The 24,111-nt window shown below is 41.6% G+C and overlaps 1 protein-coding gene across 3 annotated transcripts in view; it reads left to right on the plus strand.

The window, feature by feature from the left end:
* FANCM (FA complementation group M) overlaps positions 1–24,111 on the plus strand; it is a 106,646-nt gene that overhangs the window by 61,520 nt on the left and 21,015 nt on the right. For all 3 annotated transcript variants that reach the window (XM_075926120.2, XM_075926121.2, XM_089778266.1), the window contains 7 exons: positions 1,529–1,657; positions 2,190–2,282; positions 6,214–6,398; positions 7,315–7,521; positions 11,211–11,445; positions 16,970–17,127; positions 18,154–18,306. In XM_075926120.2, coding sequence (XP_075782235.2) covers positions 1,529–1,657; positions 2,190–2,282; positions 6,214–6,398; positions 7,315–7,521; positions 11,211–11,445; positions 16,970–17,127; positions 18,154–18,306 — 1,160 coding nt within the window. The remainder of the gene's footprint in view (positions 1–1,528; positions 1,658–2,189; positions 2,283–6,213; positions 6,399–7,314; positions 7,522–11,210; positions 11,446–16,969; positions 17,128–18,153; positions 18,307–24,111) is intronic.

A 24,111-nucleotide genomic window follows, 5' to 3' on the forward strand; every position in this document is an offset into this window, starting at 1 on the left:
CTTAAAGTGTCTTTACTAGAAGCACTCCAATGATGCAGCTGCATCAGTGCAGCTCTGCCAATGCATAGAATCATAGAATAATAGGACTGGAAGGGATCTCAAGAGGTCATCGAGTCCAGCCCCCTGCCCTCAAGGCAGGACCAAGCTCCGTCTACACCATCCCTGACCGATGTCTATCTAACCTGTTCTTAAATATCTCCAGAGAGGGAGATTCCACCACCTCCCTTGGCAATTTATTCCAATATTTGACCACCCTGACAGTTAGGAATTTTTTCCTAATGTCCAATCTAAACCTCCCCTGCTGCACTTTAAGCCCATTACTCCTTGTCCTGTCCTCAGAAACCAAGAGGAACAAAGTTTCTCCTTCCTCCTTGTGACACCCTTTTAGATATTTGAAAACCGCTATCATGTCCCCCCTTAATCTTCTTTTTTCCAAACTAAACAAGCTCAGTTCATGAAGCCTGGCTTCATAGGTCATGTTCTCTAAACCTTTAATCATTCTTGTCGCTCTTCTCTGTACCCTTTCCAATTTCTCCACATCTTTCTTGAAATGTGGCGCCCAGAACTGGACACAGTACTCCAGCTGAGGCCTAACTAGTGTAGAGTAGAGCAGCAGAATGACTTCACGAGTTTTGCTTACAACACACCTGTTGATACAATCTAGAATCATATTTGCTTTTTTTGCAACAGCATCACACTGTTGACTCATATTCAACTTGTGGTCCACTATGATCCCTAGATCCCTTTCCGCCATGCTCCTTCCTAGACAGTCGCTTCCCATCTTGTATGTATGGAACTGATTGTTCCTTCCTAAGTGTAGCACTTTGCATTTCTCTTTATTAAACCTCATCCTGTTTACCTCTGACCATTTCTCTAACTTGCTAAGGGCATTTTGAATTATGTCCCTATCCTCCAAAGAAGTTGCAACCCCACCCAGTTTGGTATCATCTGCAAACTTCATTGAGAAGTTGATTACTGACAACATGCTCAGTCCTAGTGGCATTCCTTGAACCCATACTTACCACAGTTCAGTTGTTAGGGTAACCAGGACAAAAAAAATTCTGCACTGTTACAGAAACATTCAGAAAGACATTTAATTCTGTCCTGTTTACACTAGTAGTTCAGCTCTCTTAATCTTGAATGAGTGCAAAAGCATCATCAACAGCTGGCCAGTTTTCGTAAGTAAAATGGATGACATTAAAAAGACAAGGTGGGCGGCAAGGTAGTGTTTTTTGTTAGACCGTCTTGTTGGCGAAAAGGACAAGCTTGAGACTAATAATTTGTAATATGCCTTAACAGGATATAGACCTCTGTTATGTGCATGTAATCCTCTAACACTCCCTGAAATAATACTGACTCCTAATTACATAAACCTTTTCATAATAACCTTAGTTTTTTCAGAAAATGTGTATGTCAGTTAAAGAACTGTGGAATTGATTCTAAATTAAAGCTAATGTATATGTAGCAAAACACCAGATCTTTAAGATTTATTTAAGAGATTGACTATTTAACCATTTTATCTTTAAAGGCTTGACTCGCACCAGGAATGAACTTAGCCGGAATGAGGACTTCATGAAACTATATCAGGAACTTGAAAACATGTTTTCAGATACATCTGTAACTTCAGCAAATGGAAATCTTCTTTACAATAGAACAGGTCTGTGTTTATCTTTGAAGTCAGCATCTTTGCATATCCTGAATATTTTCTAGAAGAGGCTTTTTTTCCCCTCAAAATTTAATCCTGATGCTTTGATAAACAAAAAGCCTTTAATTCCTGATGAATTCAGGTGCAAACTAAATCTGATATTTGTGAGGCCTCTCTTTGCTAGTGCTCTTTACAGTTAAGACTGCACTAAATTGGATGGTAATATCATCTCTTATTGAATTTAACTATTAGCTATCATCTCTTAACCAGATTTGTGAAATACTTTTTAAATTTGACCACAAAAAAAGTAAAGCTCAAGACTTGAAAAACTGGGTTTAAAAAACATTTGCTTCAGCAATGAGTTTACTGATGTTGATGTACTAGATAATTATTGTAATTAGATTGGAATTGTTGGTAATTGGTGCTTGTCATACTTGGAAGAGAGACGCAGAATAAGAAAAAAAGGCTCACACACCTCTTACATATTTACTCCAAATAAAGATACATGGGTATATTTTAAAAAATAACTTTATTTGGCTTACAGGGCCTAAAAATAAAATCATCTACAGTCATCCAAAATTAAAGAAATTAGAAGAAGTCGTTGTAGAACACTTCAAATCCTGGAAGGGATATTCAGGTAAGTGTTAGTCTTCAAAATATAAATTTAATAGCACTAGATGAGTATGAATCCATAATATTCTTCTTTAATTGAACAGTCTCTAGCCTCTGTTTGCCAGAAACTGGGAATGGATGACAGGGGATGGATCACGTGATGATTCCCTGTTTTATTCATTCTCTCTGGAGCATGTGGCATTGGCCACTGTTTTAAGACAGGACATTGGGCTAGATGGAACTTTGGTTTGACCCAGTTTGGAGTTATTTTCCTTAATGGATTGATACTCTTGGATATTTTGCTGGGTATTTTTATTTCATCCATTTGGGAAAAAAATCACTGAAAAAAGCAAGTTACCATCATAGAGTTAAGTGACATTCCTTTATGGGTTAAACTTATTTCACTATAAATTCTTGCATAACACTAACCAACAGTTAGAACAATGAAAACAAACATTTTAGTTTTGTTACTGGAGTCTCAATTGTTCCAGATTTTCATGGCCATAGGACAGGCTGTGGAATCCAACTCCCTCTGCAGACTTATGACTCTGAAGCTATGATTTTGTTTAAAAAAAAAAAAAAAATCTTTTCCCTGAGTCATCAGAGAACTTCAATCATCAGAAAATTTCAGTTAATGGGGAGGAAGAGGTGTATCAGTTTTCATTATGGAGTTCAAAGATACAACACTTGATGCTCCTAACTAGAGATGTTAAGGACTAGTCGACTAGTTGTTTCCCTTCCCCCGTTGCTGCCTCTATCAGAGGGGAGTACTTCAAAGCAGCAGAGCTGCACAGAGCCCTGGATCAGCTGTGCAGTGCTGCTCCTTTGAAACGCTACCCTAGGGTCAGCTAGGGAGTCCTCAGCTGATCCCTGGCTCTGTGCAGCATTTCAAAGGGGTGGCGCTGCCCGATCAACTAATTGAATAGTCGATGCAAAAATGCATTGACTATTCGATTAGTGAATTACACACTACTTAACATCTTTACTCCTAATGTGGGATTCTGTGAAAAGCCATGGAAGTCACCTCATATAATTAGTGCGTATGTTTGTGCCTTAAATCATGCAAAACATTTCCTTGGTATAATAGTTTAGTTGATGCAAGTAATTCCAGTCTTACTTTCAGAGTTCCTCAGGCTTCTTTTTGTGGAGCAATCCGTGCTCGTAGCATTGAGAAGTTGACACAACAAGCAGCCTCTTATCTCTCAATACTACTTCAGAACTTTTTGATATGTACTGGCACCTGGAAGCATAAGTTGCATGTTTGAAAATAAAACCGGTTTTAGTGTTCCAATCAGTTGGGGGAAATCTTAAATTTAAAGCCTGGGAGAAGAAACAAATTTAAGGTAGACCGGCTTTTAGGTATATTTTGGCAAGTTGATCTCATTTCTCTGGTCACATGGAATTATATATTATATGAACGTGATAGGCCAGGGTCAAATACAGACTAGAGTGTGAGAGGAGCTGCGGTATCCCCATCCAGCAACTTTGCATGCTTTACAATGCCTTCTGGGCTGCTTACAATCCGCCTTCTAGCATAAGGAGAAAAGGCATCCTCTCGGGTATTGAAGTCCCAGATTTAGTGGTGCTTCTGCAAGGCAAAGATGTCACTGGCTACAAGATTTTGCAGGGGTAATTCAAGTTGATTTTTGATCTGTGAAGCCCTTTGAGGTTAGGCTCTTTCGCTTCTGAGAGGCTGCATCTCTCCTTATGCTCCAAACCCAGCATGCTAGCCACTAGCTATTTGGCTGTTTGAGTGTGGCTAGTTGATTCACAAAATTATTTACGTTTTCAGAATAATGTGGCTAGTTCAGAACTGGTTGGACACCATGGTTCTCAGCCAATTCTTGAGACAACTAGAATGCCAAGCATCATAAGTGTGCTGCAAATACAAAATAAAATTCAGCTGCAATTTTCCTTTGGGGCCTGTGATCACTGCTTCAGTTCAAATATTTAACTGATCTACCGAAAAAAAGTAATGTCTGATTGATCGCCCCTGACTTTCAAAGTGTGTGTCTTGTCTCCATAGCTCACTACTCTTACGATTTTCATTCCTTGGCTCCCACAGTTTCAACAGAATATCAAATTATTAAAAACAAAGTTTGGCCAATATACATGGCAGTGGGGCATTGCTGGCATTTGATGGCATAGATCACATTCGTGGATGTGCAGTTAAATGAGCCTTTGATTTGGTGGGTGATGTCATTGGATCCACTCTGAGGCTTTGGGGAAAAGGCCAATTCTCGCTTACAGACATTCCCTTACCCTCAAACAAATTCTTTCCAGTAACCACGCAGCACACCTCCATCATCATCATCCAGGAACCCACCCCTGCAATCAGCCACCAAATCAAAGGCTCATATAACTGCACATCCACTAATGTGATCTATGCCAGCAATGCCCCACTGCAATGTATATTGGCCAAAGTGGACAATCTCCGTGGGAAAGAATTAATGGACACAAATCAGATATCCAAAAAGGCAACGCACAGAAACCTGTTGAAGAACACTTTGATATTCCTGGACACTCATTAACAGATCTCCAAGTCGCCGTTTCGTTTCAGACCAATTCCACAAGCCAAATACACAGGGAAGGATTGGAGCTTAACTTCATTCACAAGTTTAATTCTTATGCTAGTGGTCTGAACCAGGATATAGGATGGCTCCCACACTATCTTCCATCTTTTAATGACTTAACAGCCTCTTGTAACTATTTGAACTATCTACTTACTCTCTCTCTCTTTTTCTTCCACCCCTTTCCTTTTACCCCCCTCCTTCTCCCCTTCCCTTATTTATTCTGGATCTGGACTTATTATACTCCGGTCATTTGAAGAAGTGGGTTTTGCCCATGAAAGCTCATGATACCATCTACATGTTTTGTTAGTCTTTAAGGTGCTACTAGACTATTCATTGTTTTTTAAGTTTTTACAAAATATCAGTTCACCAGCAGCATTCCAATGAGTAAAATAAACAAGGAATACAGACAACACAGTCTTTTAGGTTGTGACTGTTTGGACTGTCTCTTGTTCCATGTATCTTCAATGGTAGGTAAAGCAGAGCTTTCAGTAATAGCAAGATGCCTGTCTCTTGTCTACTCCCTAGTTATGTGGCAAGCCAGGGTGTGAATCTACAACACTCAGTAACTTGCAGTTTGGATGCCACCATGGCATCATGGAAGTCCCAGTATGCAGCTTAGTGTATTGCTCTGTTACTTGTTGAGCTGACAGCTCACCCAGAAGCCCAAGTTGCACACTTAGCAATAATTTCTAGTAGTAACTGGTAAAGGCTTTCATCAAAGATATTCATCCTGATATATCACTTAAGTTCCATGTTTTGGCTGAACCATTCTGTGCTCTAATCTTTCCTGAGTAGTGTGTATTTTTATTGCATACTTCACTTGTTCCTCCTGTTTTGTTCCCCCTTTTGTGAGGTCATTATATAGTTGCTTTGGTGTTCGATTGCAGATTCTTTGTTGCGTGACCAAATCTTAATTTTATTTTGCGGCATCTACTGCATGCACATTTGGGCTTTATAAAGCAATTAATTATAACAGCAAATGGTGACATGGGAGCAAGGAATTCTCAGTGCAGGGCCCTCTGTTGAATCCGTTCCAAAGCAGAGCTAGTGTTTATTCTGCCTGGTATGCTCCAGGGAGTGACTGTGTCCTTTCTGTACTGAATGAGGAAAGTTTTCTTTTTTTTTTAATAGGTTGGGAAGCTTGTAATTGTCACTTTTCTTAACATGAGGTGCATTTGGGTGGCTTTGTGTTCCTAGCAAAAACAGGCGAGGCTCGCTGTGTAAATCACAAACTGAAATGGAATCCTCTGGGGCACAATCATCTCCTGAATGAAGAGAAGGGAGTGGCGCATGCCCAACGAAGGGGTGACCTGGCCCTGCGTTTTTCATTTGTTGTGAATATAAAATGCTTTTTTAGCTCAAACTTATTTTTGTCTTGAACAGATCAAAGCACATCTGATAGCAAAGCCAGTGATACCAGAGTTATGATCTTTTCTTCATTTCGGGACAGCGTCCAAGAAATTGCTGAAATTCTTTCTCAGCACCATCCCATTGTCAGAGTAATGACCTTCGTTGGACACTCCACAGGAAAGAGCATGAAGGGCTTTTCACAAAAAGAACAGCTTGAGGTAAAGTCATAATCAGGCTTGTTTGAGAGATGGCTACAGGGAATATGCAAATATGTACTGTATAGAAATCATAGAATCATAGAATAATAGGACTGGAAGGGACCTCGAGAGGTCATCGAGTCCAGCCCCCCGCCCTCAAGGCAAGACCAAGCTCCGTCTACACCATCCCTGACAGATGTCTATCTAACCTGTTCTTAAATATCTCCAGAGAGGGAGATTCCACCACCTCCCTTGGCAATTTATTCCAATATTTGACCACCCTGACAGTTAGGAATTTTTTCCTAATGTCCAATCTAAACCTCCCCTGCTGCACTTTAAGCCCATTACTCCTTGTCCTGTCCTCAGAAACCAAGAGGAACAAATTTTCTCCTTCCTCCTTGTGACACCCTTTTAGATATTTGAAAACCGCTATCATGTCCCCCCTTAATCTTCTTTTTTCCAAACTAAACAAGCCCAGTTCATGAAGCCAGGCTTCATAGCTCATGTTCTCTAAACCTTTAATCATTCTTGTCGCTCTTCTCTGTACCCTTTCCAATTTCTCCACATCTTTCTTGAAATGTGGCGCCCAGAACTGGACACAGTACTCCAGCTGAGGCCTAACTAGTGCAGAGTAGAGCGGCAGAATGACTTCACGTGTTTTGCTTACAACACACCTGTTGATACAACCTAGAATCATATTTGCTTTTTTTGCAACAGCATCACACTGTTGACACATATTCAACTTGTGGTCCACTATGACCCCTAGATCCCTTTCCGCCATGCTCCTTCCTAGACAGTCGCTTCCCATCTTGTATGTATGGAACTGATTGTTCCTTCCTAAGTGGAGCACTTTGCGTTTCTCTTTATTAAACTTCATCCTGTTTACCTCTGACCATTTCTGTATGTATGTTTGATGTATGTTTTAATCCATTTTTAGGTGGTAAAACGCTTTCGTGAAGGTGGCTATAATACACTGGTATCTACATGTGTAGGAGAAGAAGGTTTAGATATTGGAGAAGTTGACCTTATAGTCTGTTTTGATGCTCAAAAAAGTCCAATTCGTCTTGTGCAGCGAATGGGTCGAACTGGGCGCAAGCGACAAGGCAGAATCGTTGTCATACTTGCAGAAGGACGGGAAGAACGGGTGAGTTAAGAATTCTCTCATTGTAGTAATTTTGAGCATTTCAATCTTATCACAAAACAATTGCATGAGGGTTGATTGAAATCCGGGGGAGCCTGATGATGGTGGTGAACTCTTTGCATTAATAGTTCAAATATACATTCTGGATTTGCAAATATACTTTGAGAATCCTCCTTTTGCATATGCGCATTTTAGAAATGCTGGAAATGTGGAAGTTTAGTACATCAAGCTTTCATCTCCCCCCCCCCCCCTCCACCCAGTCTTAATTCTTTCAAAACTTATGAGGTACATCAGTACAGGGAGTCCCCGGGTTACGTACAAGATAGGGACTGTAGGTTTGTTTTTAAGTTGAATCTGTATGTAAGTCGGAACTGGCGTCCAGATTCAGCCGCTGCTGAAACTGACCAGCGGCTGACTACAGGAAGCCCGAGGCAGAGTTGCTCCAGCTGCGCCCCCCCTCTAGCAGATGAGGGAGACGTGGGCGGCGGGACCGAGACGCGCCACGGTCCCCCCGCCCGGGTCCTCCGCGTCTTTGCTCCGCGTCTCCCTGGTCTGCTGGGGGGGGGGGGAACAAAAGACCAGGGGGATGTGGAGCAGCTTTTCTCGCCCTGGAGGATGCGGGCGGCGGGACCACGGCACGCCTGGGCAGTCTCGCCGCCCCCGTCCTCGGGGTGAGAAAAGCCCCATTCGTAACTACGGATCCGACTTAAGTCGGATCGGCGTAACCCGGGGACTGCCTGTAATTGATAGACTGAAGCAAATAAGATTGTGACTTGCTTAAGTTCAGAAAATAATTGCAGAGCTGGCAATAGAGTCCAGGAGTCAGGAGGGTAGGAGTCAAGTAAGTCTTGTGGAAAGCCCCTTGCAACAGCAGTGCTGTGTGTGAGATCTGAGGAGATCTGCATAAATGGAAATCTCTAACAGAGCTGAGCATCCCACCTCAGCTTAACAGTCTCACTTGATACTATTCTGGTCCAAGATGTGATGTTTGTATCTGGCAGAGATTGTGGGATGGCAGAGATTTGATTCCCAGACAAGACAGAGATGTGATTGCCCTTCTGAGCAGTTCCTCAGGGATACTGTATTTGAAAAGAAAAAAGGACGGCCATGTGGTCTTTAAATGTTAAGTGGATATTTTCAGTTGCCACCCATAAAGTCTACTTGATTGCTGTTCATGTGGAAAAGCTCCGTATACCATGGGATACTAATGTGGTCCTTTGCTGAAGCTTCCTTTTGAAGCATTGGGTTCACGTGGAGGTAGATGGTTCTGGTCATTCGTTTGTAAGCATTAGATTCCAAACACCACTTTTGGACAGGAGCTAGGAATGGTGGGAGCAGGCAATCATTTCTCAGGTTGGCAGCCAAAGATTTTGAGAGCAACTAGAGTAAGAAAAGGTATGTGAAAGCTCAGCCCTATAAGTTCTAAAGAGAAAAAATATTCAGGACGATTGTCTGACACAACCATACAGATTCTTCTTCGAGTGCTTGCTCATGTCCATTCTGATTGGGTGTACGCGCGCCGCGTGCACGGATTCCGGAGCTTTTTTCCCTTAGCAGTATCCATAGGGCCAGCAGGGAGCCCGCTGGAGTGGCGCTGGTATACTGGTGCATATATACCCCTGCTGGCCCTCCCACCCCTCAGTTCCTTCTTACCGCCCGTGAGGGTAGCTGGAGCGTGCTTCAGGCTATTGCCTATCTCTTAGCAGCTTATCTCTTATCCGTTGTATTATAGTTCACAGTTGAAGTTTCTTATCTAGTTGAGTAGTTAAGTATTGTAAATAGTTATTTAGATAAGGGAGCAGTGGAACCCTCCCGGGAGGGAGGGCATGCCAGGGCCCCAGGGCTTTAAACCCTGTGCCTCCTGCTCCAAGCCTATGCCCTGCGGAGATCCCCATTCTGATTGCCTAAAGTGTCTGGGTGAGGCCCATCGAGCTGAAAGCTGCTCTATCTGTAAGAGCTTTAAGCCCCGGACTAAGAAGGAGAGGGACTCCCGGCTGAAACTCCTGCTAATGGAGTCGGCACTGCAGCTTCAGAGCGAGGAGCGGCCTCACTCTGCCCGCAGCGCACTGTTGGCGGCACCGTCGGACAGCAAGGCACCGAGGCGCAGATCGCCGTCACCGGTGCCGAGGGCCTCTAAAAGCTCGAGGGGACGCTCGGCAGAGAGGAGTGCCCAGAAGGTGTGCCCTAAGGAGGGGCACCTTTCTTCTAAGTCCTCTAGAAAGGGGTGCAGCCCGGACAAGGGCAAGAGCCCTGGGCAGCCCGTGGGGCTAGGAGAGGTCCGTCGGCCCTCCACCCCAGAAACTTTTGAGGCGGCCCGGGACCTCATTCACATGGCTGTGGATGAAGGGGAAGGCCCGGTGCCGCAGGAGCGGACCGCGCCGGCGCCGGCCTCAAGTGCCCCCCAGCAGGACATGGCCGGGTCGTGGGACCCTTTGGGCGAAGGGCAGGCCTCGGCCCAGCAGCAGCAGTTTCTCCCGGTGCCGGGGAGAACACTGGCACCGGAGCCAGGATGAACACCGGCACCGACCCCGGGCCCGCTCCCGACAGCACCAGCAGCGACTCCGGGAGCGTGTGGGCTTGCGACGCCGACGGCACTGGCACCGGGTCCGGTGCCGCAGACGGCTCCCTGGGCGGTGCAGGGCCCTGCGCCGTACTACGCGCCACCTGCGGTGCCGCAGCAGGCGCCCCGCACGGCACCGACGCTGATGCCTCTCCCGGCACCGATCCCTGCTTACTCCTTGGGACTATTAGGGTATGTCTATTAGACTATTAGGGTATGTCTACACTACAAAGTTAATTTGAACTAACAGCTGTTAGTTCGAATTAACTTTGATAGGCGCTACACATACAAACCGCTAGTTCGAACTTAATTCAAACTAGCGGAGCGCTTAATTTGAACTAGGTAAACCTCATTCTACGAGGACTAACGCCTAGTTCAAATTAAGCAGTTCGAATTAAGGGCTGTGTAGACGCCTTCAGGTAGGGACTCACTCGGACATTCTGTCACTTCTCTCTCTCTCTCTCTCTTTCAAGTGACATGCCCACTTTTGATACGATGTACAAAAAATAAATGTTGTGTAATCCTGTTCTTTCTGTAGTTACACTTTTCTTGGGGGGTTCTTACTCAGGTAACATTCTCAGACGTGTCTGTGCTTTCTTCAGGGCTCTGTGTTATGCTCTGATTTATTTTCATAAATGAATGTGTCAAGCCATCGCCTCATCTCATTTAACTTGTGAGTGGGAAGGCAAGAATGGGGTGGGAAGAAAGATAGTGGATATCTTTTTGGTTAGTGTTTCTCCCTCCACCCCCAGGAACTTTTACGACGCGGACATGCTTTTTCTATGTAACCAGGTGGCCTGACGATTGTCATCCTTTTCCTTCCTCTCCTCATCCTCTGAGGAGGTTGGATTATGACACCTTGCCCACACCGCTGTGAACCACTTACTCACACTAGTAGCTCCATTGATTTCACTGGGGCTATTCATGTGAGTAAAAGATCCACAATCTGGGTTTGATGTGACACGTCAAATTTGGGCGACATTCTTTGGGTTTTGCAATACACGTTTGGGGACTCAAATTTAGTACATAACAAAAATATTTAAAAATACCTGAATGTTCAAGTGCCCTTTCAGTTCTCATGTTTATAAGGTAAAACTCTCCAGTAACAAGTGGCTTATCCTCTATTTTACAGACTTACAATCAAAGCCAGTCCAACAAAAAGAGCATTTACAAAGCAATCTCAGAAAACAAAATGCTTCACTTTTATCAGCAAAGCCCTCGTATGATTCCTGAAGGAATAACCCCAAAGTTGCACAAAATGTTTATCACTCCTGCAATAAGTGAACCAAATAATTCAAGATCGCTTTCCAAAGAGAGAAGATCCAGCTCCCTCCATCATAAATCCGCCCTTTTTTCCATGGGCTCAAGTAAGCGTACGATGATTTCTTTGTGTCTTGTGTAAGCTGATGTCTTGACTGCATTGTGGTACTGAAACATGTGCAAAACTGTTCATAAGTGTTATGGGTTGTTAGCTCAGTTTTAGTACAACACTGCTCGTTGATTTGAAATTGCCCTGTGTCATCAGAATGCTCTGCACATTTCTTATTTCTATCAGATAAGTGTACTTGCTGTGAGTGGAACAGAATCCATTACTGCTTAAAATCAGAGATCCTAACTATTTGAGTAATGTGTTTAAGAGACTATTTTTAGATGCAGTGTTTGCTGTAATCTCCCAGCCATCCTGTGGAACAGTGCGCTGCTTGATCATTGCCACTGAACAAAGTGCATGCAGTCGGACTTCTGAAGTTCTGGCAACCCCAGCCTCATTCCAGCCCTCACTTCCCTCCAGTAGCCTGAGTGCTACCTAACTACCCAGGGTCGTAGGTTCAGGTGGTCAGGACTTTACTTAAGAATAATGCTTACTCTCAAGGATCAAAGGAAGGAAGGTCAGAGGTGCACAGCCTGTAGTACAGTCGTCATGCCATTGGCTGCTGCTCATATTGCAACTTTTAATACCTTTATCCCTTAGAGGACGAAGGCCCATCGAGTTCATGAATCCTGGTTAGGTGCTTGAGAGGTACTTGGTCTGAATTGATCTTAAAACTGTTACTGTTCTGCTTCAGAAGTAAGTGTCTGAGGAAAGAGGCCTAATTTCTCCATGCCTTGGTTTCTTAAGCAACTTCTCAGAAGGCCTCCAAGCAAGGGAGATTGGTAAAACTTACAAACTCTTTCAAACTCTGCTCCCTCCAGCTCCATCTTGTTTCCATCCTGTTGGCCCGGGCCAGACTCGGGCGTCACAGGGTAGAACATGTACAATTAGTCACTTTGTTCTCCTAGAACTGCAGCCACCTGCATATTCCACTTTTGCAGAAAACCTGACTCACAAATTTACCTCGGAGGCCTTGTCTACGCTGGGAATTTGTCAGACTTCCAGCAGCAGACAGTCAACCATGGTGGTGCTGCATTGTTGGAGCTGATGACTGCTTGAGAAAGCATAAGGACTTGGGGAAGGAGAGATTCTTTTTCACCTGATTCCTTCCAGCAGTTACAAATACCAGAGCTTAAAAGGAAGGGGAAGGCTTAATCATACTATAGGAAGAGGCAGAGAGTTTTCTGCTAAACCAGACAATTCCAGCCAAGGATTTTGAGCTTATTTCTTTTGTATTGAATCTTTCCCTTCAAGGAATCCTACTTTCACAGAAAAACATGTCTGCTTTCCCTCTTGACCTGGATACTGAGAAGATTAAGAGCTCATGAAATGGTTTAGACTTTAAAAGTGATCTACATAAATTACAAGTGCTCCCCAAAGACTTCTGTGACTCCTAAGCTACACTCCATAAGATTGATCCAGCCATTTAATTTAATTTAATTTAATCAGAGTATTTACACTGTCTCCATCTCTGAGTTGTCTCACAGGCATGGTCACTGAAATGGGCAGACCTTTTCAACCCCACTTTTAAACTATTACTGAACAGGTCACTTCCTAACCTGACTTTTTAACGACACAGTAAGACCTTTGTGTTTGTCTCTGTAGGGTTGCGTATGTGACTGAATAGTGTGGAGTAAACTAACAGTTCTAAGTGTTGTATTATTTATAGGCAAATAACTATTATTGGAAAACTTACTTGTTACATACAGAATAATTTGTCATGGAGGAATGAAAATGCTGGTGAAATATTTGACTGCTTGACCTTGTTGCAGATGTCACCTTTTACTCGGTGTCTTCTAACTGCCAGTCAGAGCACATCTGGTTAGTACCCTGTCATTTGCCAGTGCTTTCACTTGAAACTCTGGTGTTGTGAACAGTGGTACAGGGGAACTGATGTTAATAATGAAAAGTATTTAAAAAATGAGCCTGGTGACAGGCTTGCAGTTTCTGATTGTTTCGTTTCTTACATGATCTTGATAGCCACATTGCTGGGTGTTGCATACCCAATGACTCAGCCATCCTGACTATCCTGGTCTGTCCCCATGTTTCTACAGCTGCTAGTTTTGATACTAAATTTTGCAGTATTGATTCATCCATTGAAGCGCATAACCATTTTTACACATGTAAAAATATATTTTTATGTTTTAATTGGTTGAGGAGCCAAAAATTAGCTACTGAGAGAGTCCTAGGTGGGTACAAAGTTAGTATCCACATCTGCAAAAAATATCCGCACATGTGGATAGCCATGAATATATAGCAGATATCCGCAAATTTGCAGGGTTTTAGCTGATGAGGTGAAACATCACATTAACTCCATACATGTTCAGTTTGAATGTAAAAACCATGCAGGCCTGTGATATTACAGTGCTGTTCAAAGTAGGTTACAAAAACTCAATAAAACTTGACTTGAGGAATCCTACCTGAATGTTTGGCTTGTGAAAGCAAATTAAAAAAAGGCTCCAAGAGTCCTTCTGAATGTTACATTACTTCCTGACAACACGCTTGAAGGGTTTGAGGATTTTGCAGTATGGTCCAAACATAATAGTATGGTGTGCTGGACATCATGGCTTCATTTTGGTTAACGGTAAATTTGTGTATTGCTTCCTAAGTGTTGAACATTCTGATCTGTTTGAAGGAGCAAGTTGTAGAATTGGGATTCTGTAGTACATTCCATCTCAAGAGATACGCTTTGTACTTCAGAACAAACAGATTATATTCACTTTATTAAGTAACGAAGATTTTAATTGAGCTCAGAAAGCCTGTGTCTTAATGTGTGTTAGATTTGTTCCCTTCAGGCAACAGCAATAGAAAGTTTGTTTTTTTTAAAAGTTACTAAAGAAGATTATTACCGTTGAAAAATAGTTCACAAAAAGGCAGATTCTTTAACAGAAGGTAATGGACACAGGGAAATAATGTGGTATTACATTGTAAACAATCTCTGAAAGCAGGACCAAGTCATTATTCACTCTCATTTCATTCACACTCATTTCATTGTTTGTGTTACCGTTGCAATTTTATGCCTTACAGAAAAATGACTTATCTTACCCAGTGGTGCATCATGTACGATACATTAAAAGGTGACACAAAACTGATTGCCGGTCTCAAAGCAGACTGTTTAAAAACCTGGGCATGAACCCCCAACTGCACTAAGTGCTGACTCCTCTGAGACTTAAACAACCTCAACACCGAGTCACAGACAGTCCCTCTGGGCACTCCAAGTGAGCATATCTTTGTGATCGATGGTCCTTACACCAAAATCACAGCAATGTTCAAGTTCCTCCTAATCTCCAGGGACTGACTTCAGGTCAGTTGCACTTTTGGTCTCACACCAAAGACAGTGCTTGTAGCCAATCCGATAGTAACCTCCTGAAGCATCTGTTCCATTCTCCTTCTGCTCTTACTGTTAGGAAATTTTCCTAAGAGGTAATGTAAATCTGCTACTCCGTCTCTTGAACCAATTGTCTCTTGTCCTGTCTTTAGTCCTTTAGCTCAGTGGTCCCCAACCTTTTGGGGCTTCCATGCACCTGGGGGCGGGGCCGCACATGCACCTCATGCCCAGGTCCCGGGGCGCAAGAATGGCTTGGGCTGGCCCTGATCACTCGGCGGGTGTACGTAAATGCCCCGGCGGGCGCTATGGTGCCCATGGGCACCACGTTGGGGACCACTGCTTAGTTGATGGGTTCTCAGCCCATAAGTAGAGTTTCCAGTTACACAATCCAGCTAGAGTCAGTTTGGTATTGATGGGCCTCCTCTTTTGGGAGGGAGAGTTAAAGTGTGAGACAATTGACAAGCATTCAATAGAGGCCCAACTAGGGATGTAAAAACCACAGAAAATTGTTAACTGGTTAAACGATTTTTTTTAACTGGTTAATCACTGACCACGATCAGTGCGGGCTGTCCTTGCCCTTGAGTTAGACACTGTGAAAATAGTCTTCCAGGTGACTGCAGAACTGCATCGTGGTGGTGGGGGAGAGTCCCTGAGATAAGGCAGACTCTTCTGCTTGGCTGGATAGATTAATAAAGATGGGTGAATTGAGTGTACCACTGTTGTAGCCTCCTGTGGCCTATAGGAATTTAGATAATTTATTGCCCTTTTACTTTTATGGGAAGTAAAGTGTATGTGTGGTGTAAATGGCTTGTTTTCCTTTTTGGGACGTCCATTCACATGGAAGTTTGTGTGGAATCTTGTTTTTTGGGGAGAGAGTGTCTCCAATTTGAGAGCTTATTCTTGGTCGTCTCCTGTTTGCTGTAAAGGATACTGATTAAGTGGTTCCTTTTTTTTTTTTTTTTTTTTTAAGAGAGTCTCTTTCCAAATTAATTGGCCTCAGGTGCCTTAATGAGCCTAATGGTGTTCATTGACTCTGTGGGCTAAATGGGGTCAAGTATCAATTAGCATGGAATAGCCTTCTTTGTTTTGGTTACTTAGGTAATAGGGACATGCTTATCCTGTGGTTAGTATATCTGCCTTCTACTGCTCTTCTGTACCAAACTGGCCTGAGACTGTCACAAGTCTCTCTTACTCCCTGTATCCATCTCCCCCAAAATAGTTAAATAGGAAGTTTTTTCATGTTGTCTCTTGAAACTGCAATTGTGATAGCGTATAATGACACTGGTGCTTGCTTTCTAAATCCTTTGTTTACAGCTACAAACAATTTCCCTTACTGTGGATTTTTGGAAACACAAAAACATTACAAGTCTAATTCCTAACACTAAAACCAAACTGAGCTATTTCCCTCTGCTATTTAGGTCATGCCTTCTTTAAAGCCAGTCTTTGGTTGGGCTACTTAGGGCTTCTGTTTCTTTCCTCTTAACATCGAGCCCTGGCGCATGGTACTATTATGTAATGGATTGTAATGTAGCAAATTAGTAAACAGCTTTCTTCTGGCCCTGAGTTAGTATCTTTAAGAAATGTTGATCTTTATTAATCTTAAATAGCTTGGAGGGGAAGTAAGGTTAGTTTCAGGCAATGAGGTGAATGGGTGAGTATTTTAAAAGCATAAAGGGCTGAGAAACTTTCATCTTTCTGTTGATCCTTATTTTATCCATTACAAAAAACATCTTCAATAACAATATCTCGTACTAATCAAAGAACCTAACTAAATCTTAAGCACCCCTCATCAACTATTTTGTTTATACCATATTTCTGTACTTTTGGCCTTTCTCTAGACATATATTTACCCACATACTTGGAGGCACCAGCCATAATAAAAAATAGCTCAGTATTTGGTGTCATGAAGTTCCTGAATGCCTATCACTCACAGGTTAAAAAACAACACTGGCCTTTAAATTCAAACATGCCCTTTGGTAATGTAGAGATTCTGGGAGAACAGATAATATGCAAATACATGTAATATACAAGAACCAGAGGTCTGAAAAGGTTAATATTTACTACCAGTGTGGCAACAGAAATTTTGTTTTACTGTGATTGGTACCATATGAGGTCCTAATTAATATCTGTGTCTTTTTCCTTTAATACATAGATTTATTTTTCCTGAGATGTTTTCATTTTTACCCATTTGCAGGCACAAAGCAAACAGATTCTCATGAAAATTGGTGCCTCACATCAGAAGAATTTGAAGAATGGAGCCGCTTATATAAACTAAAAGAAAGCGATGGAGTCAAAGAACCAATATTGCCTCAAAGTCACTTTGAAACTTTAGAAAATATGGAGGAAATAGCAGTATGTTCAACCTTAATGTAATGTTAGTAGCAGACCCAGAGAAATTACAGAATGAATCTCCACCACTGATTTTTTTTGAACGTGTTTTTTTTTATCATTACATTAGAATAGATCTGATAATTTTACAGTGTAGAAATTGTGTGGTGCTGCCAGATGCTGACAGATACCTAATGAGTTTCCCAGACCAGGATTCTTTTCCATATACTTGAAAACAATCCAAAGAAATCCTTTGACGGGGAAAATAATCCCAAAGGCTTCTGGGGAGCAAATCAAATGAATTAAAAAGATTCTAAAGAAGCATATCTTAACAAATAAATATCAGAATGGTTCGTTCTCATATACAATTTAAGTACAGAGACTTATAGAATCCTAGATTGATTGGCATGTGAGACTTTTCTAATATCAGAGGCTCACTTCCTGTAAATTAAAGTATTTGCAGAATATTGTCATGTCTCCTGTTGCTATTATAAGGATAGGATACTTATTTTTGGTAGATACAATTTGTGTTAACACTTCCAAAGGTTACCTGCACTCCTTTGTCAAAAAAGATACTATATCCTCAGTGATGATACTCCAGTAACTGTGAGTAAAGTAAGAGCTCTGTTATCCAGCACTCAGTTTACCAGAAAGCTCAGTACTACTACTGGATTAGTTAGTGTCTGTATACTGTTTTCTTCTTCATTTATTTTGAAATCCCTAGTTTTACCTGGAGAAGGAAAGACTCCCACTCAATGGGCTATTTCATGATGCAAAAGAATAAATAGGGATCCCCATCTGTAACTTCACATTTCAGACCGGCGTGCAATGTGCATGACAAATGGCTTCAGTACAGAATACATAGCTCAGACTAAAAGCAGAGAATATTTCCTTTTATGAAAACACACATTCCCCCTTATAATAATAAGTTTATAAATCTTTTATTTTGGTCAGGACATTTAACGAGGAAGGTTCCCATAGAAAACTATTTGTTTTGTGAATCAATTGCTATATTGAAATGTTCATGATCATATTTGTTTGAAACTGCAGGCATCTCAAGCGGAAGACGCTCATAAACTTTCCCTATCTGAGTGGAGACTTTGGCAGAATCGTCCCTTTCCTACTCATCTGGTTGATCACTCGGCTCGTTGTTTCCATTTTATTGATGTTATGGAAATGATAGAACTGATGAGACATGAAGAGGTAGGCTCTTTGAGTTACTGGGTTTGACTTTTATGCAAGCACAGATATCCATCAACTACATAATTATAAAAAAGCAAATTTCAATAAGTTTAAAGGCTTATCTACACAAAAATTCACAGGGAGGTAAGCATGAAATTGCTAGGGTATATATTTAATGCGTAACAGCTGTCCCACATTAATTCCTTGTGTGGACACACTTATTTCACACTGAGTACTTTCAATTAAAAAGTGGATTAAGCTAAACCACAATAGTAGTTTAGGTTAATATTCAGTAATAGCTATTCTGCATTAGCTTTTCATGGCCTTCTCCCCACATAGACAAATCCAAATCAAAACGAAAGGAGGAAAAGTGTATGTAGTTTCTAAAGATGGCATAAAGCCCATACAAATATTCACTAAAATGAGTGTCTTAAATACCCCCCACTTGTAGTCTTTTAATTAGACTGTTTTTTAAGTAGTGTTTTTTTTCTGACATACATTTATTCTAGTTTTAATAGTTTTACATGTATATTTCTATTGAGGTGTAACTTCTCAGAAACCCACAATAGGAGAACTTAAACATACCAAGGACCAACATAATAACATCAGAGAAAGTCTTTGAAGAATATTAGAAGTACTTACATATCACTTGCATATATTAAGTGCACTCCTGTGAAAATGATGAGCTTGTGTATCATATAGAAGCACAGAAAAGATACTTGAGAAATATCTCACCAAAAAATGCTCTAATTTTCACACTTAGTATAAAATACTAAAATAAAGCCAGAACCTTCTCTATTGCATTCTAAAAGGTAAGGGCTAGGTCAAGAGCATGCCAATCAAATATACAGGTATGAAAATTAAGTTGGGAATATTATTTATTTCCTCAGGTTATCATTGATTGGTGGCATTTAGGTGTTTATAGTAATATACATGCTTAAGTGTGATTATCAACAGACCGATATATCAGAAGTGTGAAGAATTTAATTGGACAATATTCTGTGTTTTTATCCAGTTTAGTTTCAGCATAATTCACATATATTGCTCCTCCGTGTGCTGAAGTTTTCTGGGTCATCAGAATCTGTTGCTTAGCTGCCAAGGTTTCTTGAACAGCTATGGTTAATTGCTGGGAGAAAATAAAGACGATGCTTTTGCATTTCTTGCCAGGAAAGTGAGTTAATGGTAAATCACAAATACGCTTTTTTAGAGCTAGTTTAATTATCTTCATTACAGCCCCAGAACAGTGGAAGTCTTAAGCTCATTGAGAGCATGGATTCTCAGTCTGGAGTCATGAACATATTAAGGGGGAGGAGGCTTAAAATGTGGTCCCAGGATGGGAAGACAGTGCAGTCATGGCGTAGAAGATTGAAACGCTTTTCTAGTGTATCATCAGGACTGTACATTTTGGTTGTGGGATTTTAAGTATTTGTGCAGATTAATTTCCTGTTTACGTGAATACACAATATGCTTATGTAGTGCTCTGTGCCCTAGCTCATGAGCACTGCCACAAAACCCAGCAGCAATAAAATAATTCAAAGCAAGCAGGTCTGCAAGCAAGTTGGCAATAACTTACAGTACACGCTATTGAAAGTAGCTGATGAATGTAACAGTCACGGACATCTAATCTTCATCCACCATCAGGAGGAGATGGTTGACCAATGCAGTCTTTGTGCCAAAGCCAGATCTGTATCTTGACTGAGGAGGGTCAAGAAGATCAAAGGCCTCTTGCTGCAACCTTCTCCACAGTCTTTCCCAAGATGGGAAGATGTCAGTCTGACTGAAATTTCGCTACACAGGCCATATCAAGCCAAAGGTTTTTGAGCAAAACCCAGACTGTTTCTTTAAAACAATAGGCAACCTGCACTTTTGGAGAAGTATTAATCATCTCCTCAAGCAAGGAGATCTGGAACTTCCTTACTGGCCTTCCCTAGCCAAGAAGTACATGGATCCCATGTACAAGTTTTAGGATGAAGTTTTCTCAGCACCTCCATTATCTCAGTGATTACTGCTGATTGAAATTAGTCAGAAAGATGAGACCATGAGTCCCCCAAGGCCTTGCTCTGTCTCACCATTGAAGCAGATAGCCCATTCCTAATCTAATCAGTCTCCTCTGCAAAATAACATGTTCTTGCACTGGGGTGGGCTTACCCCAGCTATTGAACTCGGGCACTCTGGATTTACCAAGCTCTTTCTTCCACCCAAACCAAATCTGCTGTCTCAGATTTTGTGGATTCTGTGGTGGAGGAATACAACATTATTTGCTTCCTGCAAGGCCATGCAATATCAGTTTTCAAAATTTTTTGCTGCAACCAGTAAGACTTGGCATGAGATTTGTGCTGTTACTGGTCCATCTTCCCTCCTGCCTCATTTGCAGCAGGTCATCAGTAAATCAGAGTGACTTGTGAGAACAAAGCTAGCAAACAGGGCACAACTTGTATCATTTTGTAGTGCAGGGTAGCTGCAGAGTGAAGATCATTTGTGTATAAAACATTTTTAAGGGAAAAAATGTATAAAGTCACTTGTGGTGGTGAGAATACCACTTGCGTTAGCTCTGTAAAGCAGCTCCAGCATGAATCAGGCATTTGTGACAGATACATTTAGAAATTTTAGTGAAATGTTATGGTGGTGTGTGCCCTCTAGCAACCTTGGTGTCTCGGGGGTGCACCCACCTAGACTGACACTGATTCTCTGCTGGTGCCCAGCATTCATTCTTGTGTCTGTCATTCATTTCTTCTTGGGTGATCTTGAAGGGATAATGCCAGATAAACAAAATTAGAATGAGGAGAGATGAGCCTTGAGAGACAGGGTTCCATGCTCTTAGGTCAAAGCAGGTGAAAAGGCTTAGTCATACTAGCAGTCACAGCTTTGCTGTTCTTCGCTTCCGGAGAGGTGGAGTCCTAATGCTAGCTCTTCTGATTGTATTTTTGGAGAGAAGATTGTTCATATCCTTAATCATCAGTAAGGATCTTTCCCTTAATCTTTGCTGTCGCTAAATCTACGTCATAAGGCTTTGTTAGTTGTGGCAGCGGCAGAGATGCATTTATGCATAGGATTCAGGCAGTATTTTGAGAATTAAGCTGTTCATCCAAGAAGCAATGCAAAGGATGGGGGTGCTCCGAGCTGATAATAGATGAGCTGTGTCGGCGTATAGACAGGAGATATGGCACTTCCCTCTTTCAAAACAAAAGCCCTTCCCACAAGGAAGAGTTGTCCGTGATGGATTTGGGTACCTCAGAAAGATGGTAGCTGAAACTGCAATTTAATTGTTAAAAAAAATCTAAGTAAAATAAGATTTTTTTTTAAATTACTAGTGTTAATGGGATGTGGGGGCGTTTAAAATGACATCTTTAAGTGCAGGCTTGGCAGCATATATATATGCTCTAACTGATGTTTTCCTTTCAATATAACCTTTACATAAAAAAAATCCCTAAATGTATAAATTAAATGCCGCCTCTGGTTGGTTGAGCTATAGCACAATTCCAATGTAATCGCCTTATTTCATTGGTGCTTATTTGCTGAAGAACTGAAATCGCCTCCTCCAGATGTATACTGTCTCGAGGCAAAATGGTAAAGATGTAGCTATTCTAAATGTTGGATAAAATTTAAAAATATATAATTTTCTAAAATGTTATATTGGCATCCACTTGAGTGATAGAGCATGGTTTCACATTCATAGATCAAGTATAGGAGGCAGTCATGCCTGGCTAGTCATACATTCAGAATGCTCCCATGAAATAGGACATAAAAGAAAGCACTATTATTGCCTATAATATTGGTGAAGTCAGGACATTCCAAAACTTAAGCTTGCTTTGGCAAAGCTAACTTGATGTTATTGCACCCATAAGAACGGCCATACCGAATCAGAACGAAGGGCCATCTGGCTCAGTATCATGTTTGCCAACAGTGGCCAATACCAAATGCCCCAAAGGGAGGGAAAACAACAGGTAATCATCATGGGAACCCTCTCCTGTCATCCATTTCCAGACAAACAGAGGCTAGGGACACCATTCCTATCCTGGCTAATAGCCAGTGATGGACCTAACCTCCATGAATCTATCTAGCTCTTTTTGGAACCCTGTTAAAGTTCTAGCTTTCACCGCATCCTCTGGTGAGGAGTTCCACAAGTTGACTGCACTGAGAGAAGAAAAACTTCCTTTTGTTTGTTCTAAACCTGCTGCCTATTAATTTCATTTGGTGACCCCTAGTTCTTATATTGTGGAAATAAGTAAATACATTTTCCTTATTCACTTTTTCCATACCCGTCATAAGTTTATAGACCTTTATCATATCCCCCCTTAGTCTCCTCTTTTCTAAGCTGAAAAGTCCAAGTCTTTTTTATCTTTTTCCATATGGGACCTGTTCCAAACCCCTCATCATTTTTGTTGCCCTTTTTTGAACCTTTTCCAATGCCTAGGTATCTTTTTAGAGATGAGGCAACCACATCTGTATGAAGTATTCAAGATGTGGATGTACCTTGGTTTTGTATAGAGGCAATAAGATATTCTCTGTCTTATTCTCTATCCCTTTTTTAATGACTCCTAACAATCTGTTTGCTTTTTTGACTGCCACTGCACACTGCTTGGATGTTTTCAGAGAACTATCGGCAATGACCAAGATCTCTCTTGAGTAGTTACCTGTAGCTAAATTAGTCCCCATCATGTTGGATGTATGATATAACACCCACTGTAAACAAGAGACGAAGAACAGGAAATACTGTAGTTTAGTTGATGGTACTAGAGGTCTTTGACTTGCCCAGTTTTGGAGTTGTTAGTCTTGCAAAACTAACATTTTGTTATGAAATTAAATGCCAAAAAAACCCACAAAATCAAAAAGGAAAATAAGACTCTGAACACAACTGACTAAAAGATTTGGCTTAGCCAGTAAAGTTTGTAAATTTCTTTGAACCAACAAATGCAGGCTTGGCTAAGCATTGTATTTGAGCTGTTTTTGATCCTTGTAACAGTTGTGCACATGGAACTTTAAGTATAATGAGAAATTCCATTAATTCAAAGGACACATTTAGGTGTTTTCAGGATCAAGGCATCAAGAGATAGACACCGTGACACACGTGACAATATCCTGGGCGCACCTCATGGAATTAAGTTAACCCTGATTGAACTGCTTTTAGTATCTTGGGGTGGGATTGTGTGGGACCTCGGTAGGAGGAGGAAGGATTAGTGCAATCTCTAGGAGATAAGTGAACTTCAGATAACTATGCTGAACAATACAGCAGACTCGATTTTGTCTTTGGGACAATGTGTGGGATGGAATTTCTAGCAAGTTCTAGGGTGGAGAGGATGGCAAAACACCACTTACAGGCTCTGCCTTTGAAGTCTTGCCCCGAGGCGGGCTCTTTCTGTTTTCTGATTACCTGTGAGGTGAGAACAGTTCAGTGAACCAATCTGGATTCACCAGAGAGGCAGACAAAGGAAAGAACTTGTGAATAAACAGCTGATTCAGGGCTTTTGTTCTGGTCCAGCAAATGGGCAGGGGTTAGGGTTAGGGTTAGGATTAGGGTTAGGGTTCATGGAAGGCCCTAGTACTTAGTGAAGAGTTGGAAGGACTTGGTTGAGCTTTTACGTTAGAATAACAGGTGCTTGCTTAGAAAGAGCTGGAATGTTGTGTACAATCTCAGGGGAGAAGTGAAGTAGCCTGCTGAGGCAGATTGTCTTTTGCGGGGAATAACCCAGTGAATTCAGGGAAATGTTCAGCCTAGAAATACTCTGGTCAGCAGGGCCAGAGACGTGCCTCTGAGGCAGCAGGTGGGGCGCTGGAAGTCTGAAAGTGCATGTGCCCTCACTGGACTACTAATGGGGAATACAGGTA

The sequence above is a fragment of the Pelodiscus sinensis genome, chromosome 5, assembly GCF_052426305.1.
Source record: "Pelodiscus sinensis isolate ZL-2025 chromosome 5, ASM5242630v1, whole genome shotgun sequence".
Taxonomy (NCBI): Eukaryota; Metazoa; Chordata; order Testudines; family Trionychidae; genus Pelodiscus; species Pelodiscus sinensis.